Here is a 20,450-nt window from a genome sequence, read left to right as displayed (position 1 = left end):
TGTGTCGGACGAAACACCGTCCACTGCGCCACCCGGGAGGACCCTCCTTATCTAATATTGACTTCCTTATCTAGTATTGACTTCCTGATCTAGTATTGACTTCCTGATCTAGTATTGACTTTCCTATCTACTATTGAGTGTCTTTATATCTTTGTGTTTTCTTATGTGTCTTAGTAAATGCCATCAGTGTCCTCCAGATATGGGTGTGTGCATGTCCATACATGTCTGTGTGTGTGTTCTCCCTCAGTGATGGTGAGATGGTGGTGATCACAGAGGTGTTCCGGACTCACTATCTGGGGGGGTTCTCCGGGGTCGTCGTCGGGGAGGTCCTGGAGCCAATCAAAGGAGCCAGCTTGAATGCGGAGCCTATGCAGTTATGTGACCTGTTGGGGAAGAAGGGGGAGCCCGAGGGGCTCATTGTTACACTGCAGCTCAAAGACCTAGGTAACTGGAAAGAAAGATAGCAGCAACTGACTTGTTAGTTCATTTACATTTAGTGATTTTCAAACTTATTTTGTGCTGCTTACTAGTCCTGAAATTCTAACAGATTCATGCTACGTTTCAGATATTTTCCTATCCTTCCAAGTATATTAATGTGATATTTCTAGTTACAATCTCAATCTCTCGTCATGAGTCTTAAGACACGATCCAAAATATTTCGGTCACAGCTCATAGCTTTATTTAACTTCTACCGCCTCAGAAACCTGGATCCGGGAGCACCCCCCACCACCCCCACCAGTAAAAAAGCTGAATAGCATAGCTAGCATAGCGTCACAAGTAAATACTAGCATCTAAATATCATTCAATCACAAGTCCAAGACACCAGATGAAAGATTCACTTCTTGTGAATCCAGCAATCATTTCTGATTTGTAAAATGTTTTACAGGGAAGACACAATATGTAAATCTATTAGCTAACCACGTTAGCAAAAGACACCATTTTTCTTTGTCCACCATTTTTTCTCTCCACCAGTAGCTATCACCAATTCGGCCAAATAAGGATATTGATAGCCACTAACCAAGAAAAACCTCATCAGATGACAGTCTGATAACATATTTATTGTATAGGATAGGTTTTGTTAGAAAAATTTGCATATTTCAGGTAGAAATCATAGTTTACAATTGCACCCACCATCACAACTAGAATAAATACAGAGAGCAGCGTGTATTACCTAATTACTAATCATAAAACATTTCTTAAAAATACACAGCGTACAGTAATTGAAAGACACAGATCCTGTGAATCCAGACAATATTTCAGATTTTCTAAGTGTCTTACAGCGAAAACACAATAAATCGTTATATTAGCATACCACATGTGCAAACATTACCCCAGCATTGATTCAAGGCAAAAAGAGCGATAGCATTATCACCACCAAAATATATTAATTTTTTCACTAACCTTCTCAGAATTCTTCCGATGACACTCCTGTAACATCATATTACAACATACATATAGAGTTTGTTCGAAAATGTGCATATTTAGCCACAAAAACCGTGGTTATACAATGAGAATAGTAGCAAAACTGGCCAGAAAATGTCGGGCGCATCTTGGACAGTGATCTAGTCTAACGAATAAATAATCATAAACTTGACAAAAAAATACAGGGTGGACAGCAATTGAAAGACAAATTAGTTCTTAATGCAATCGCTGAATTACATTTTTTTAATTATCCTTACTGTGCAATACAGGGTGCGCCAAAGCGAAGCTACCCCAAAGAAAATGGCGGAATATGCGTTTAACATTTTTCAACAGAACAACGATTTATCATCATAAATAGTTCTTACTATTAGCTGAACTTCCATCAGAATCTTGGGCAATGTATCCTTTCTCCGGTCTAATCGTCTTTTGGTCGAAAGATGTCCTCTTGTCCTGTCGAAATGGCCACTAACGTTCGGCATGTACTGGAAAAGTGCCCAGCTCTTGGAAGTGCGTCACAAAGAAATGCCAGAAAAACGCACTAAACGGATATAAATTGCTATAAAACGGTTTAAATTAACTACCTTATGATGTTTTTAACACCTATAACGAGTAAAAACATGACCGGAGATATATTACTGGCTAAACCAAAGCTTGGAAGGAGGCCAGTCCGACGTCCATCGTGCGTCAAGCGCAGGGAAGAAAAGAAATGTACTTCCGCCCTTTGGTCTTTTATACAGTCCCAGATTGCGCAATCGACTCCATTCAAATTGTCACCACTTACTGACATCTAGAGGAAGGCGTAGGCAGTGTTTGTATCCCCGTAGCATTCATAGGGACCTTAAAACTGACCTGGGAACAGAGGCCAAGTTTTCTGAAATCTCACTCCCTGTCAGGAAAAGTGCTGTAGAATGAGTTCTGTTTCACTCAGAGACATAATTCCAACGGTTATAGAAACTAGAGAGTGTTTTCTATCCAATAATAATAATAATATGCATATTGTACGAGCAAGAATTGAGTACTGGGCAGTTTAATTTGGCAACATCAAGAAAAAAAAAAGTGCTAATAGCACCCCCTATTGACGAGAAGTTAACCCAGCCTGCTGCGGTTTCTCCTGAGCTATGAGCTGCTTGACTTAATAGATCCATTTGAAGGAAGATTAAATTTAAGTGTGCACGCTTGAAGTTAAGATAAACAGTGTAGTTATTCCCGCCGCAAGGCAATCAAACAAGCGAAATGCCAGGACAGGGACAAGGTGGAGTCGCAATTCAACGGCTCAGACACGAGATGTATGTGGCAGGGTCTACAGGAAATCACAGACTACAAGAAGAAAACCAGCCACGTCACGCTTCCAGACAAACTAAACACCTTCTTTGCCCTCTTTGAAGATAATACAGTACCACCGTCGCGGCCCCGCAAACAAGGACCACCCTCGACCCACTTCAGTTTGCATACCGCCCCAACAGGTCCACAGACGTTGCAATCGCCATCACATTGCACACTGGCCTATCCCATCTGGACAAAAGGAATACCTATGAAAGAATGCTGTTCATTGACTACAGCTTAGCATTCAACACCATAGTACCCTCCAAGCTCATCATCAAGCTGGAGGCCCTGGGCCTCAACCACACCCTGTGCAATTGGGTCCTGGACTTTCTGATGGGCTGCCCTCAGGTGGTGAAGGTAGAAAAGAACATCTCCACTTCTCTGACCCTCAACACTGGGGCCCTACAAGGGTGCGTGCTCAGCCCCCTCCTGTACTCCCTGTTTGCCCACGACTGCGTGGCCATGCACGCCTCCAACTCAATCATCAAGTTTGCGGACGACACAACTGTAGTGGGCTTGATTACCAACAACAACAAAACATCCTACAGGGAGGCGGTAAGGGCACTCGGAGTGTGGTGTCAGGAAAACAACCTCTCACTCAACGTCAACAAAACAAAGGAGATGATCGTGGACTTCACGAAACTGCAGAGGGAGCACCCTCCTATCCACATCGACGGGTCAGCAGTGGAGAAGGTGGAAAGTTTTAAGTTCCTCGGCGTATACATCACAGACAAGCTGAAATGGTCCACCCACACAGACAGTGTGGTGAAGAAGGCGCAACAGTGCCTCTTCAACCGCATGAGGCTGAAGAAATTTGGCTTTTCACCTAAAACCCTGACAAACTTTTACAGATGCACAATCGAGAGCATCCTGTTGGGCTGTATCACAGCCTGGTGGTGCGGTCTGCACAACGCATCACCGGGGGCAAACTACCTGCCCTCCATGACACCTACAGCACCCGATGTCACAGAAAGGCCAAAAAGGACATCAACCACCTGAGACACTGCCTGTTCACACCGCTACAATCCAGAAAGCGAAGTCAATACAGGTGCATCGAAGCTGGGACTGAAAAGCAGCTTCTATCTCAAGGCCATCAGACTGCTAAATAGCAATCACTAACTCAGAGAGGCTGCTGCCTACATTGAGACCCAATCACTGGCCACTTTAATCAATGGATTCACTTTATACAATGCCACTTTAAATAATGCCACTTTAATAATGTCTACATATCTTACATTACTCATATCACATGTATATACTGTGTTTTATACCATCTATTGCACCTTGCCTATGCCGCACAGCCATCGCTCATCCATATACTTACATGTACATATTCTCATTCATCCCTTTAGATTTGTGTTTATTGGGTAGTTGTTGGTGAATTGATAGATTACTTGTTAAATATTACTGTACTGTCAGAACTAGAAGCACAAGCATTTTGCTACACTCGCATTAAGATCTGCTAACCATGTGTATGTGACCAATAACATTTGATTTGATTCCTTAGATGATACCACTATCATTCTTCTGTGGGAAACACTGAGCTTCCTGCTTTTGTCAACCCTGCTGCTGTTTCTCCTGTGGTAAACTGTGAGCTGTCCTGTCTTGTCCAGATCCGTCCCAGGGGTTTAATTTGTCCCACGTGGGGAATGCTGTGGTAGCACCAGGCTTCAGCAGTTACCTCATCACAGGGCTGGTGCACAGCGGCAGTGCCCTAGCCAAACCCACTATGCCAGCCCTAGTACTCCCCCTGACCAGCCACCGGTCAGGAGAGTGGCTGCTCTTCCACTCTGCAGGTTACTGTGTTTATTGTGTGTTATTAAATCCTCAATGATTTTGAATGTGTATTGTTGTAGTACTCGCCTGAGGTAAGTCTATGGGCTCGTTTCCTGTACACAGATTAAACCTGGTCCTGGACTAAAAAGTATGCTTAATAGAGATTCTCCATTGAAAGTACTTCTTAATCCAAGACAAGACTTAATCTAGATCTGGGAAACCAACCCTATATGTATTTTAAATGTGTGAAATGGATCCATTTATCCATCTAGGCCGGGGGAGCTGGGGGATGAAGGAGGGGCTATGTCGTCACGCCCTGCAGTCATTGGACGGTGTGAGGAATAACGCTCTGATAAGGATCAACGTCAGAGAAGAGCTCAACTTCACCTTCAAGGCCTTCATGTCCGACTACTGTGAGTAGTGGTGGTGTGGGGGTTGAGGTGTGTAGTGTCTGGGTTATTACCAATGATGGATTCTGGGTACTAACTCCTAAACCTGGGATAGGGTTAATTATCAGGTATCCTATTGAAATATTGAGTGCTTAGGTTTAGAGGGTCTACACCAGAAGTTAATGGTTATCTGTAGGAGGAAGGTATATAGTGTGCAATTAAGCTTGGAATGTGCTGAGTGCAGAGAAAGCGATCACATGTGGCAGGCATTGATAAGGGGAGAGAGCCATGGATTAGTGATGAAGGGGGGCAGGTCAGGTCACGTTAAGGGAGAAAGAAAAGTTTATGGCCGTATTACTTAGTTTCCTGCCTAGCAGTAAAGATGCAATGTTTGTTCAGATGTGTAGGAGGAGACTCAGCCTAGGAGAAATGGTTAAATAACAGTGCTTGTGTGAACAATGTCTTTGTCTAATGCAGCTGTATTGATCCTTTGGGAAGAATAGACTTGGTTTAAGCTTTCATAGTGTCTGAGTTTTTACTCTGAGAATTAGAACCTAACACCAATTCCTATTCACTGTGTATCACTGTCTACATTCTTTTGAAAGGGTAGTCTATAGTTAAAGATTGAAATCCGCATTAGGGGAAACAGGGCCTCCTTCAGTGTGGTCATTTTGTGTTTAATTATTCTGCTGTTCTATCACGCGTGTTCAATGATGTCTGGTGGGGAGGGGGGGGGGGGGGGGGGGCAGTTTGTTTTTGCGCTAACTTCTTTGTTGTAATATCCCAAACAGTTTCACCACTTAAGGATTCCAGCTTTAATGCTCTCGTTCTAACAAAACCTGTGTGTGTGCAGCTCTGTCCATGGTGTACCATAAGAAGTTCATGCGTGTGGTTCTAACCAACCCTCTGGCCATCCGAGTCACAACCAGACGATCCTGGGACGACACCAACAACCAAATGCTCACCCTCAACCCCTTCAATCACCTCTGCAAAAAGGTATACCTTCAATACTGTCACGAATCCCGCTTCCTGAGTCGGTTTTTGCCTGTGTTCTGTCCTGGAGTGTTTTTTCCGGTGTCCTGGACCGCACCCTGTCTGGTTGCCCGGCGACGTAGCTAGTTGGAAGATCTCTGAGTACCTGCACATGTATCCCATCAGCTATCTGCACATCTGGTCCTGATCATCACCCCTCCACTTCATAAGCGCTGACCTGACATCCATTCCCTGCCGGATCGTTAGCCATGAACAGTATGTTGTGCCAGCGTATCAGCCTCCAGTTTGATAGAGTTTGTTTTGTTGTTTTGTACGTTTTGCTTGCCTTGAACTCACCTCCGTTTTTTCTGTCTACAGTCATTCATCCGGAACACTCATCCCATCCCTACCTGGTCGTCGGTGACTTCAGTTACTTCATTGGATCTTCCTATTCAATCCCATCAACTCACCTCTGCTGCCCGCTCCGCCACTTGGATTTTTCTATCACTACATTTAAACTTGTAAATAAATACTCACCTTCGTCTTACTCTCCTTGTCCTGGTCTGCTTCTGGGTTCTACTTTAGAAAACCGTGACAAATACTCCATATCACCCTCATATCCGTCCATTAATCACGGTACTCCATTCTATTTATTTATTTATTTTTATCTGTCGGCTCCAGCCGCGAACTCAGGCCATGTGTGTAGTTAACAGACCCTCTCTGCCCATTCATCACCATTTTACCTGTTGTTGTTTTAGCTGATTAGCTGTTGTTGTCTTAGCTAGCTCTCCCAATCAACACCTGTGATTACTTTATGCCTCGCTGTATGTCTCTCTCATATGTCAATATGCCTTGTATACTGTTGTTTAGGTTAGTTATTGTTTTAGTTTACAATGGAGCCCCTAGTTCCACTCATTATACCTTTGATACCTCTTTTGTCCCACCTCCCACTCATGCGGTGACCTCACCCATTATAACCAGCATGTCCAGAGATACAATCTCTCTTATCATCACCCAGTGCCTGGGCTTACCTCCGCTGTACCCGCACCCCACCATACCCCTGTCTGCACATTATGCCCTGAATCTATTCTACCACGCCCAGAAATCTGCTCCTTTTATTCTTTGTCCCCAACGCTCTAGGCGACCAGTTTTGATAGCCTTTAGCCGTACCCTCATCCTACTCCTCTGTTCCTCGGGTGATGTGGAGGTAAACCCAGGCCCTGTGTGTCCCCAGGCACCCTCATTTGTTGACTTCTGTGATAGAAAAAACCTTGGTTTCATGCATGTCAACATCAGAAGCCTCCTCCCTAAGTTTGTTTTTCTCACTGCTTTAGCACACTCCGCCAACCCTGATGTCCTTGCCGTGTCTGAATCCTGGCTTAGGAAGGCCACCAACAATTCTGAAATTACCATACCCAGCTACAACATTTTCCGTCAAGATAGAACTGCCAAAGGGGGAGGAGTTGCAATCTACTGCAGAGATAGCCTGCAAAGTTCTGTCATACTTTCCAGGTCTATACCAAAACAGTTTGAACTTCTAATTTAAAAAAGAATCTCTCCAGAAATAAGTCTCTCACTGTTGCCGCCTGCTATCGACCCCCCTCCGCTCCCAGCTGTGCCCTGGACACCATTTGTGAACTGATCGCCCCCATCTAGCTTCAGAGTTCTTTCTGTTAGGTGACCTAAACTGGGATATGCTTAACATCCCGGCAGTCCTACAATCTAAGCTAGATGCCCTCAATCTCACACAAATCATCAAGGAACCCACCAGGTAGAACACTAAATCCGTAAACATGGGCACCCTCATAGACATTATCCTGACCAACTTGTCCTCCAAATACACCTCTGCTGTTTTCAACCAGGATCTCAGCGATCACTGCCTCATTGCCTGTATCCGCTATGGGTCCGCGGTCAAACGACCACCCCTCATCACTGTCAAATGCTCCCTAAAACACTTCTGCGAGCAGGCCTTTCTAATCGACCTGGCCCGGGTATCTTAGAAGGATATCGACCTCATCCCGTCAGTCGAGGATTCCTGGTCATTCTTTAAAAGTAATTTCCTCACCATCTTAGATAAGCATGCTCCGTTCAGAAAATGCCGAACTAAGAACAGATATAGCCCTTGGTTCACTCCAGACCTGACTGCCCTTGACCAGCACAAAAATATCCTGACTGCAATAGCATCAAATAGTCCCCACGATATGCAACTGTTCAGGGAAGTCAGGAACCAATACACGCAGTCCGTCAGGAAAGCAAAGGCTAGCTTTTTTCAAGCTGAAATTCGCATCCTGTAGCTCTAACTCCAAAAAGTTGTTGGACACTGTAAAGTCCATGGAGAACAAGAGCACCTCCTCTCAGCTGCCCACTGCACTGAGGCTAGGTAACGCGGTCACCACTGATAAATCCATGATAATCGAAAATTTCAATAAGCATTTCTCAATGGCTGGCCATGCCTTCCTCCTGGCTACAACCCCGGCCAACAGCTCCGCCTCCCCCGCAGCTACTCGCCCAAGCCTCCCCAGCTTCTCCTTCACCCAAATCCAGATAGCAGATGTTCTGAAGGAGCTGCAAAACCTGGACCCGTACAAATCAGCTGGGCTAGACAATCTGGACCCTCTCTTTCTAAAACTAGAAAGAGTTTTAGAACTCTTTTAGAACTCCGCCGCCATTGTTGCAGCCCCTATTACCAGCCTGTTCAACCTCTCTTTTGTATCGTCTGAGATCCCTAAAGAGTGGAAAGCGGCCGCGGTCATCCCCCTCTTCGAATTGGGTGACACCCTAGACCCAAACTGTTACAGACCTATATCCATCCTGCCCTGCCTATCTAAAGTCTTCGAAAGCCAAGTTAATAAACAGATCACTGACCATTTCAAATCCACACCGTACCTTCTGCGCTGTGCAATACGGCTTCTGAGCCGGTCACGGGTGCACCTCAGCCACGTTCAAGGTACTAAACGATATCATAACCGCCATCGATAAAAGACAGTACTGTGCAGCCGCCTTCATCGACCTGGCCAAGGCTTTCGACTCTGTTAATCACCGTATTCTTATCGGCAGACTCAATAGCCTTGGTTTTTCTAATGACTGCCCCGCCTGGTTCACCAACTACTTTGCAGACAGAGTTCAGTGTGTCAAATCGGAGGGCATGTTGTCCGGACCTCTGGCAGTCTCTATGGGGGTACCACAGGGTTCAATTCTCGGGCCGACTCTTTTCTCTGTATATATCAATGATGTCGCTCTTGCTGCGGGCGATTCCCTGATCCACCTCTACGCAGACGACACCATTCTGTATACTTCTGGCCCTTCCTTGGACACTGTGCTAACTAACCTCCAAATGAGCTTCAATTGCCATACAACACTCCTTCCGTGGCTTCTGACTGCTCTTAAACGCTAGTAAAACCAAGTGCATGCTTTTCAACAGTTCGCTGCCCGCACCTGCCCGCCCGACTAGCATCACCACCCTGGACGGTTCCGACCTAGAATATGTGGACAACTATAAATACCTAGGTGTCTGGCTAGACTGTAAACTCTCCTTCCAGACTCATATTAAACATCCCCAATCCAAAATCAAATCTAGAATCGGCTTTCTATTTTGCAACAAAGCCTCCTTCACTCACGCCGCCAAACTTACACTAGTAAAACTGACTATCCTACCGATCCTCGACTTTGGCGATGTCATCTACAAAATGGCTCCAGGTCATCTATAAGTCTATGCTAGGTAAAGCTCCGCCTTATCTCAGTTCACTGGTCACGATAACAACACCCAGTTAAAGACTTTTATTTCCCTCACCAACTTTAAACATCAACTATCTGAGCAGCTAACCGATCGCTGCAGCTGTACATAGTCCATCTGTAAATAGCCCACCCAATCTACCTACCTCATCCCCATACTGTTTTTATTTTATTTACTTTTCTGCTCTTTTGCACACTAGTATCTCTACTTGCACATCATCATCTGCTCATGTATCACTCCAGTGTTAATCTGCTAAATTGTAATTATTCGCTCCTATGGCCTATTTATTGCCTACCTCCTCATGCCTTTTGCACACACTGTATATAGACTTTCTTTTTTCTACTGTGTCATTGACTTGTTTATTGTGTTATTGGCTTGTTTATTGTTTACTCCATGTGTAACTCTGTGTGGTTGTCTGTGTCACACTGCTTTGCTTTATCCTGTCTAGGACTGGGGTTCCGCTAGCGGAACTCCTCCCACATTCCACTGAAAAGGCAGAGCGCGAAATTCAAAAAATATTTTTTAGAAATATTTAACTTTCACACATTAACAAGTCCAATACAGCTAATGAAAGATACACATCGTGTGAATCCAGCCAACATGTCCGATTTTTTTTATGTTTTACAGGGAAAACACAATATATATTTATGTTAGCTCACCACCAAATACAAAGGACAGACATTTTTCACAGCACAAGTATCATGCACAAAGCCAACCTAACTAACCAAGAACCAACCAAACTAACCAAAAAACAACTTAATCAGATGACAGTCTTATAACATGTTACACAATAAATCTGTTTTGTTCGAAAAATATGCATATTTGAGGTATAAATCAGTTTTACATTGCAGCTACCATCAGAGCTACCGTCAAAAATAGCACCGAAGCAGCCAGAGCAATTATAGAGACCAACGTGTATTACCTAATTACTCATCATAAAACATTTCTTAAAAATACACAGCGTACAGTAATTGAAAGACACAGATCTTGTAAATCCAGACAATATTTCAGATTGTCTAAGTGTTTTACAGCGAAAACACAATATATCGTTATATTAGCATACCATGTGTGCAAACATTACCCCAGCATTGATTCACGGCAAAAAATAGCGATAACGTTATCACCACCAAAATATATTAATTTTTTCACTAACCTTCTCAGAATTCTTCAGATGACACTCCTGTAACATCATATTACAACATACATATAGAGTTTGTTTCGAAAATGTGCATATTTAGCCACAACATTTGTGGTTTTACAATGAGAAAAGTAGCCAAGCTGGTCAGAAAATGTCGGGCGCCATATTGGACAGTGATCTAGTCTAATGAATAAATACTCATAAACTTGACAAAAAAATACAGGGGGGACAGCGATTGAAAGACAAATTAGTTCTTAATGCAATCGCTGAATTACATTTTTTTAATTATCCTTACTGTGCAATACAGGGTGCGCCAAAGCAAAGCTACCCCAAAGAAAATGGCGGCATATGCGTTTAACATTTTTCGACAGAACAACGATTTATCATCATAAATAGTTCTTACTATTAGCTGAACTGCCATCAGAATCTTGGGCAATGAATCCTTTCTCCGGTCTAATCGTCTTTTGGTCGAAAGATGTCCTCTTGTCCCGTCGAAATGGCCACTAACGTTCAGCATGATACTAGAAAAGTGCCCAGCTCTTGGAAGTGCGTCACACAGAAATGCCAGAAAATCGCACTAAACGGATATAAATTGCTATAAAACGGTTTAAATTAACTACCTTATGATGTTTTTAACACCTATAACGAGTAAAAACATGACCGGCGATATATTACTGGCTAAACCAAAGCTTGGAAAAAGGCCAGTCCGACGTCCATCGTGCGCCAAGCGCAGGGAAGAAAAGACATGTACTTCCGCTCTTTGGTGTTTTATACAGTCCCAGATTGCGCAATCGACTCCATTCAAATTGTCACCACTTACTGACATCTAGAGGAAGGCGTAGGCAGTGTTTGTATCCTCATAGCATTCACAGGGACCTAAAAACTGACCTGGGAGCAGAGGCCAAGATTTCTGAAATCTCACTCCATGTCAGGGAAAGTGCTGTAGAATGAGTTCTGTTTCACTCAGAGACATAATTCCAACGGTTATAGAAACTAGAGAGTGTTTTCTATCCAATAATAATAATAATATGCATATTGTACGAGCAAGAATTGAGTACGAAGCCGTTTAAATTGGAGACGTTTTCCAAAAAAAGTGAAAACAGCACCCCCTGTCCTCATCAGGTTATCTTGGGCAAGTCGCAGTTGCAAATGAGAACTTGTTCTCAACTAGCCTACCTGGTTAAATAAAGGTGAAATAAAAAATTACATAAATAAATAAATAAAAATAAAATATCGTCCTCGCGTTTGTCTATATAGACGAATAATAACATAAAAACATTTTGTAGTTGCATACAGTATATCAGGTATAGGTCAATTCCATTTCAATTCACTCAATTCTGGAAGTTCCACTGAAATTCCATTTTTTTAATTGAAAGAATTGGAATTGGAATTTATGTTTACTTCCTGATTTGACTGAATGAAAATGGAACCCCAACCCTGCTGACCGCAGTTGTCTGAAGTCCATTGTGTTGTGTTATCTTTCCCTCTGCCCCTAGGCAACCACCACAGTGACGGTATACATCCCAGAAGCCTCTCTGTTGTGTAGGTCCTCCTCCTTCACCTTCACGCTACAGAACTCCTGCCCCGAGGGACTCCAAATCGTCTATGTCTCCCAACAGCCAATCAGTGACCATGAATGGATCCACACGGATCCAGTAGATCACATGGACAACAAGAGGCTCTTCAACCTGCCTGTGAGAGATAGAGATACACTGGGTTACAGGCATGCGATCAATGTTTTATTAGTTGACCTGTGTGCAGATAATGAGATGCGTGTGTGTGTGCTTCAGGTGAACTACCGGCCTCCCTCCCAACTAGGTGTTTTAATCCCGACCACAGACAATATCTATAACGCTGACCCAAGTCATCCCCACCCCAGACAGCACTACCCCATCTCCAAGGTGAGCCAAGGTCACAAGGTTCACACACGCCAGCACTACCTTGTCTCCAAGCTGAGCAAGTCTTGTATGTTTGTGCAGTGTAACTTTACTAAGTGTCTATATGTGCTTCTGTGTTGTGTTTCGCATTGGGCGTAAGCTGTGATACATAGTGTTTGTCGGTGACAAATTGTGTGCCTTCCTCCAGAACTCTGGTCGGTATAAGCAGTGTGCAGGGAAAAGGTCAGCATAGGAATGTGGCTGTACAGACAGACTGAAAGTCTCTCCTCTAGCCATCAACTCTGACTGCAGACAGAGGGTACACATCTGCATCAGTGTGATCAATCATCAATGTCTTCCAAAAATCAAACAATTACACATACAGTATCAGTCAAAAGTTTGGACATGTCTACTCATTCAAGTTATTTTTTTACATTGTAGAATAATAGTGAAGACATCAAAACTATGAAATATCACATATGGAATAATGTAGTAAGCAAAAAAGTGTTAAACAAATCAAAATATATTTTATATTCTTCAAAGTAGCCACCATTTGCCTTGATGACAGCTTTGCACACTCTTGACATTCTCTCAACCAGCTTCCCGAGGTAGTCACCTGGAATGCATTTCAATAAACAGGTGTGCCTTGTTAAAAGTTAATTTGTGGAATTTCTTTCCTTAATGCGTTTGAGCCAATCAGTTGTGTTGTGACAAGGTAGGGGTGGTATACAGAAGATAGCCTTATTTGGTAAAATACCAAGTCAATATTATGGCAAGAACAGCTTAAATAAGCAAATTCCATATGTGTTATTTCATAGTTTTGATGTCTTCACTATTATTCTACAATGTAGAAAATAGATAAATAAAGAAAAACCCTGGAATGAGTAGGTGTGTTCAAAGTTTTGACTGGTACTATACATTAAATATTGTAACATTTATTTTAAAAAACAAAAACAATATTGAATATGCTATAAACTCATATTTAGTACCATTTAGTGGAATATATTAAAGTATTGTCTTAATGTAACTGTGCATTCTGCATAATACAGTCTTGTCGACTGCGAGCGTGAATGAAATCATATAAAAATCGTATATTGGTTAAAACGTATTTTAGTCTTTCCCATGTCCTCTGTGTTGTACTGTAGGTGCTGAGGCTAACGTTTCCTGTGACTGACTTCAACATCACCTTGTTCCTGAGGAGAACCAACCACGCTAACCGCCCGCTCTGCTCTCCTTACTTTGTTACTGTCACGGAGGTCAACAACCGGACCAGCTGGAAGGTCACAGGTCAGTCTCATCCCAGAAGGCTTTGCAATATAAGGATGTTTTTAAAGATGGAATCAGCATTAGGGGAAACAGCACCACTGCGGACCCCAGCACCTTTTGTTTTTGTTTTGTGGATGAAACGGAGGCGTGTAAAAATATATATATATATATATAATTTGCAGTACACATTCTGCTGTTCTATTGCGTGTGCAATTTTTATTGAACCTTTATCTAACTAGTCAAGTCAGTTAAGATGATGGCCTACCCCGACCAAACCCTTCCCTAACCCGCCCCATGGGACTCCCGATCATGGCCGGTTGTAATACAGCCCGGGATCGAACCCGGCTCTGTACTGACGCCTCTAGCACTGCAGTGCCTTAGAATGCTGCGCCACTCGGTCCCCCAAATGATGTCCAAGTTGAAAAAAAAACGTTGTTTGTTGTTTGCAGTAACTTCTTTTGTTGTTGGGGCCTCCCGAGTGGGGCAGCTTTCTTAGGCACTGCATCGCAGTGCTAGAGGCGTCACAACAGATCCGGGTTCGATCCCGCTGACACGGTCGCCAGTTGTAAGGTGTTTCCTCCGACACATTGGTGCGGCTGGCTTCCAAGTTAAGCGGGCAGGGTGTCAGGACTGTAACTACCAATTGGATAACACGAAAAAGGTGTAAAAAGTACAAATTTTAAAAAAAACATATTTGTTTTTGTAAAATCCCAAACGGACGTGGCAGTTTCACCATTTAGGATTGCAACTTTAAAATGTGAAAAATACATATTTTCTGTCATCTTTTCAACCAGAAAAACTGATTTCAACCAGAAAAGGGTAATCATGACTTCCCTTGTATAATGTTGCCTAATGGGCAGGTCTTTAGTGCGCTATAGTGAAACACACATTCTCTGCTGTTAACCCATCTTTTCCCATCCTTTGTGTTGGTAGGGACCCATGCCACCCCCACCATGGACAGGATGAGACAATATTTTGAAGACAGTCTAAAGAACAATCTCTACAACCCAGAGGGACTGCAGATCAGCCTTTATGTAAATCATCTACAGTCTCCCTGACTATATGACATGTTCATAAATTGTAAAACAGTTGAGTGTAATCTGTATACGTCTGCATAGAAATACTGTCATTTCAGTCATGCGAATTGTGCTATGAAATAGCAGTTTCCATCTGGGGTTTCATTGTGACAATGTTATAAATATAATATTTTTCCAACCTAACAACCACCATTATTCTCCACAGGGCTCTGAGCTTTTCCACTTCCCGTATCTCTGTCATTCCTGGAGTTGTGTTGTGTGACCTGGTGGAGGAAGTACAGGTGAGGAACCCTGTAGCTTTTACACTGAAGTCAGTAACTAATAAAAAAGAGGAAGAACAAGTTAACCTCCGGCCCTCACCTATTTCTCTCCTCCCTTTCTCTCTCTCTCCCTTTCTCTCTCTCTCTCTATACGGGTAGATCTACGTAGACGAGCCTCCGCTGGCGTTCCCAACCCAACACCTCGCCAACAACATGGCAGCCATCATCCTGGGAGGCTTGCTGCTCTTTAGCTTCCTTCTCATATACAACGGCGTTGCCATGCCAACCAAGAGCATCATCAAAACCCTCAAGAAACACAAGCCCACCATCTCTCCAACCAGGACCCAGAACTCTACCAGGGACACGAGTAGGATTTTACAGTTTGGCATTGTAAGAGTATGTTATAGAGTTGTACGTTCCATTTTTAGCCTTTTAACCTAAGTATGAGATGTAAATGTTTTTATTGTTCAGATTTATCCTTTTTTCAAATGTGTGTTCTATGAAATTTGTATTTGGAAAAGATTGAAAGAAACTAGCAAAGATGAAAAGGCACAAGTGAAAGGAAAAACATGCTCGGAGTGGGTTTTATTGGTTGTTGCTGTGTTTTCAAAGAAAATACAAACTGTAAAAAATAAAAAAAATCACAAAAAGTAAACCTTTGTCAGATACTACTACATAATATTCTGGTAGGTTGTATCACATAATATCTCAGGCCTGTAGGAGTAGTCGGGAAGGATCCATAAATAAAACACATCACTCATAGTTGTGAGTACGTAGTAACCCGTATTAAAGTGGAACGCTGCATAGGAGCAGCTACAGTGGCTTGCAAAAGTATTCACCCCCCTTGGCATTTTTCCTATTTTGTTGCCTTACAACCTGGAATTAAAATAGATTTTGGGGGGGTTTGTATCATTTGATTTACACAACATGTCTACTATTTTGAAAATGCAAAAAATATTTTTTATTGTGAAACAAAGACTAAAAAAACTGAAAACTTGAACATGCATAACTATTCACCCCCTTAAAGTCAATACTTTGTAGAGCCACCTTTTGCAGCAATTACAGATGCAAGTCTCTTGGGGTATGTGTCTATAAGCTTGGCACTTCTAGCCACTGGGATTTTTGCCCATTATTCAAGGCAAAACTGCTCCAGCTCCTTCAAGTTGGATGGGTTCCCCTGGTGTACAGCAATCTTTAAGTAATACCACATATTCTCAATTAGATTTAGGTCTGGGCTTTGACTAGGCCATTCCAAGACATTTAAATGTTTCCCTTAAACCGCTCAAGTGTTGCTTTAGCAGTATGCTTAGGGTCATTGTCCTGCTGGAAAGTGAACCTCCGTCCCAGTCTCAAATCTCTGAAAGACTGAAACAGGTTTCCCTCAAGAATTTCCCTGTATTTAGTGCCATCCATCATTCCTTCAATTCTGACCAGTTTCTCAGTCCCTGCCAATGAAAAACATCCCCACAGCATGATGCTGCCACCACCATGCTTCATTGTGGGGATGGTATTCTCGGGGTGATGCGAGGTGCTGGGTTTGCGCCAGACATAGCGTTTTCCTTGATGGCCAAAAAGCTACATTTTAGTCTCAACTGACCAGAGTACCTTCTTCCATGTGTTTGGGGAGTCTCCCACATGCCTTTTGGCGAACACCAAACATGTTTGCTTATTTTTTTCTTTAAGTAATGGCTTTTTTCTCTTCCGTAAAGCCCAGCTCTGTGGAGTGTACGCCTTAAAGTGGTCCTATGGACAGACACTCCAATCTCCACTGTGGAGCTTTACAGCTCCTTCTGGGTTATCTTTGGTCTCTTTGATGCCTCTCTGATTACTGCCCTCCTTGCCTGGTCTGTGAGTTTTGGTGGGCGGCCCTCTCCTGGCAGGTTTGTTGTGGTGCCATGTTCTTTCCTTTTTTAAATAATGGATTTAATGTTGCCCCGTGGGATGTTCAAAGTTTTGGGTATTTTTTTATAACCCCACCCTTCTCCATAACTCTGTCCCTGACCTGTTTGGAGAGCTCCTTGGTCTTCATGGTGCTGCTTGCTTGGTGGTGCCCCTTGCTTAGTGGTGTTGCAGACTCTGGGGCCTTTCAGAACAGGTGTATGTATACTGAGATCATGTCACAGATCATGTGACACTTAAATAAATGTCCACCTGTGTGAAATCTAACTAATTATGTGACTTCTGAAGGTAAATTGGTTGCACCAGATCTTATTTAGGGGCTTCATAGCAAAGGGGGTGAATACAAATGCACGCACCACTTTTCCAGGTTTTTTTTTCATTTCACTTCACCAGTTTGGACTATTTTGTGTATGTCCATTACATGAAATCCAAATAAAAATCTATCTGGTTTGGAGCGGTTTGGAGCGAGCGGTCGCATTTGCATTCGCTCCGCAGGTAGTATAACTTTTCATTACATTTTAATTACATTTCATTATAGTACAACGGTTTGATTTGTCTAACCTTAGCAATTTCTTCTTAGCTAGCTACATAGCCGTCTGTGTATCAAAGATAATTGCGTAATTATCGTGTTTCGTCGTCTATCGTAGTCCACACTGCTATCTGCCCAGCAGCCAGCTAGCAAACGTCCACCGTCTACCGAATAGTAGTATAACTTTTCATTCATTTCATTATAGTACAACGGTTTGATTTTCATTTTCATTACAGTACAACGGTTTGATTTGTTTGATCTTAGCTAGCTACATAGCCGTCCTTGTATCAAACATAATTGTGTAGTTATTCAGGTTCGCTAGCCAGCTATTTTCGCCCTAACGTAACGTAGCCAACACTGCTAGCTAGCCAGCTAGCCACCGAATAGCAGCATTGTAGAAACGAGTGCATTACAACGGAACGACTTGATTAGTGTAGTGTTAGCTGGCTACACAGTTGTCTTTGCTATCTTTGATTTGTTTGATCTTAGCTAGCTACTTAGCTGGCTACATAGCCGTCTTTGTATCAAAGATAATTGTGTAGTTATCGAGGTTCGCTGAGGTTCGCTAGCCAGGTATTCTCGTCGTAACGTAACGTAGTCAACCCTGCTAGCTAGCCAGCTAGCCACCGATTAGCAGCACTGTAGAAACGATTGCATTGCAACGGAACGACTTGATTTGTGTAGTGTTAGCTAGCTACATAGTTTTCCTTGCTATCTTTGTATCTAAGATAATTGTGTAGCTTTGAGTAATTATCGGTTAGCTAGCCGGCTATTTTCGCCTGCCGCGCTGCCGTCCTCCCACCTAGCCAACACTGCTAGCTAACACTGCTAGCTAGCCAACTTCTACCGAATAGCAGCACTGTAGAAACTTACATTACAACGGAACGACTTGATTAGCGTAGTGTTAGCTAGTTGTCTTTGCTGTCCTTGTATCCATGATAATTGTGTAGTTTAGAGAAATTTAGAGAAATTGTCGAGGTTACCTAGCCAGCTTCACTTTCAACAACGCAGCCACTGCTAGCCAGGCTACTTCACCAGCCAGCAGTACTATATCATTTTAGTCAATAAGATCTTTTATTTTATTTATTTTTTGCAACGTAAGCTTAACTTTCTGAACATTCGAGACGTGTAGTCCACTTGTCATTCTAATCTCCTTTGCATTAGCGTAGCCTCTTCTGTAGCCTGTCAACTATGTGTCTGTCTATCCCTGTTCTCTCCTCTCTGCACAGACCATACAAACGCTTCACACCGCGTGGCCGCGCCCACCCTAACCTGGTGGTCCCAGCCCGCACGACCCACGTGGAGTTCCAGGTCTCCGGTAGCCTCTGGAACTGCCGATCTGCGGCCAACAAGGCAGAGCTCATCTCAGCCTATGCGTCCCTCCAGTCCCTCGACTTCTTGGCACTGACGGAAACATGGCTCACCACAGATAACACTGCTACTCCTACTGCTCTCTCTTCGTCTGCCCACGTGTTCTCGCACACCCCGAGAGCTTCTGGTCAGCGGGGTGGTGGCACCGGGATCCTCATCTCTCCCAAGTGGTCATTCTCTCTTTCTCCCCTTACCCATCTGTCTATCGCCTCCTTTGAATTCCATGCTGTCACAGTTACCAGCCCTTTCAAGCTTAACATCCTTATCATTTATCGCCCTCCAGGTTCCCTTGGAGAGTTCATCAATGAGCTTGATGCCTTGATAAGCTCCTTTCCTGAGGACGGCTCACCTCTCACAGTTCTGGGTGACTTTAACCTCCCCATGTCTACCTTTGACTCATTCCTCTCTGCCTCCTTCTTTCCACTCCTCTCCTCTTTTGACCTCACCCTCTCACCTTCCCCCCCTACTCACAAGGCAGGCAATACGCTTGACCTCATCTTTACTAGATGCTGTTCTTCCACTAACCTCATTGCAACTCCCCTCCAAGTCTCCGACCACTACCTTATATCCTTTTCCCTCTCGCTCTCATCCAACACTTCCCACACTGCCCCTACTCGGATGGTATCGCGCCGTCCCAACCTTCGCTCTCTCTCCCCCGCTACTCTCTCCTCTTCCATCCTATCATCTCTTCCCTCTGCCCAAACCTTCTCCAACCTATCTCCTGATTCTGCCTCCTCAACCCTCCTCTCCTCCCTTTCTGCATCCTTTGACTCTCTATGTCCCCTATCCTCCAGGCCGGCTCGGTCCTCCCCCCCCGCTCCGTGGCTCGACGACTCATTGCGAGCTCACAGAACAGGGCTCCGGGCAGCCGAGCGGAAATGGAGGAAAACTCGCCTCCCTGCGGACCTGGCATCCTTTCACTCCCTCCTCTCTACATTTTCCTCTTCTGTCTCTGCTGCTAAAGCCACTTTCTACCACTCTAAATTCCAAGCATCTGCCTCTAACCCTAGGAAGCTCTTTGCCACCTTCTCCTCCCTCCTGAATCCTCCTCCCCCTCCCCCCCCCTCCTCTCTCTCTGCAGACGACTTCGTCAACCATTTCGAAAAGAAGGTCGACGACATCCGATCCTCGTTTGCTAAGTCAAACGACACCGCTGGTTCTGCTCACACTGCCCTACCCTGTGCTCTGACCTCTTTCTCCCCTCTCTCTCCAGATGAAATCTCGCGTCTTGTGACGGCCGGCCGCCCAACAACCTGCCCGCTTGACCCTATCCCCTCCTCTCTTCTCCAGACCATTTCCGGAGACCTTCTCCCTTACCTCACCTCGCTCATCAACTCATCCTTGACCGCTGGCTACGTCCCTTCCGTCTTCAAGAGAGCGAGAGTTGTACCCCTTCTGAAAAAACCTACACTCGATCCCTCCGATGTCAACAACTACAGACCAGTATCCCTTCTTTCT

The 20,450-nt window shown here is 43.9% G+C and overlaps 1 protein-coding gene across 1 annotated transcript in view; it reads left to right on the top strand.

The window, feature by feature from the left end:
* LOC129812126 (cation channel sperm-associated auxiliary subunit beta-like) overlaps window positions 1–15,719 on the top strand; it is a 34,981-nt gene extending 19,262 nt beyond the window's left edge. Inside the window, 13 exon segments of the mRNA XM_055864053.1 lie at window positions 248–444; window positions 4,359–4,541; window positions 4,794–4,934; window positions 5,764–5,906; window positions 12,250–12,447; window positions 12,544–12,654; window positions 12,839–12,949; window positions 13,776–13,917; window positions 14,830–14,930; window positions 15,139–15,159; window positions 15,161–15,214; window positions 15,353–15,560; window positions 15,715–15,719. Coding sequence (XP_055720028.1) covers window positions 248–444; window positions 4,359–4,541; window positions 4,794–4,934; window positions 5,764–5,906; window positions 12,250–12,447; window positions 12,544–12,654; window positions 12,839–12,949; window positions 13,776–13,917; window positions 14,830–14,930; window positions 15,139–15,159; window positions 15,161–15,214; window positions 15,353–15,560; window positions 15,715–15,719 — 1,615 coding nt within the window.
* The last annotated feature ends 4,731 nt before the right edge of the window (window positions 15,720–20,450 follow it).

The sequence above is a fragment of the Salvelinus fontinalis genome, chromosome 15 (assembly GCF_029448725.1).
Source record: "Salvelinus fontinalis isolate EN_2023a chromosome 15, ASM2944872v1, whole genome shotgun sequence".
NCBI classification, from domain to species: Eukaryota; Metazoa; Chordata; class Actinopteri; order Salmoniformes; family Salmonidae; genus Salvelinus; species Salvelinus fontinalis.
The sequence above is the reverse complement of the archived record's forward strand: the minus strand, read 5'-3'. Positions and strand labels throughout refer to the sequence as shown.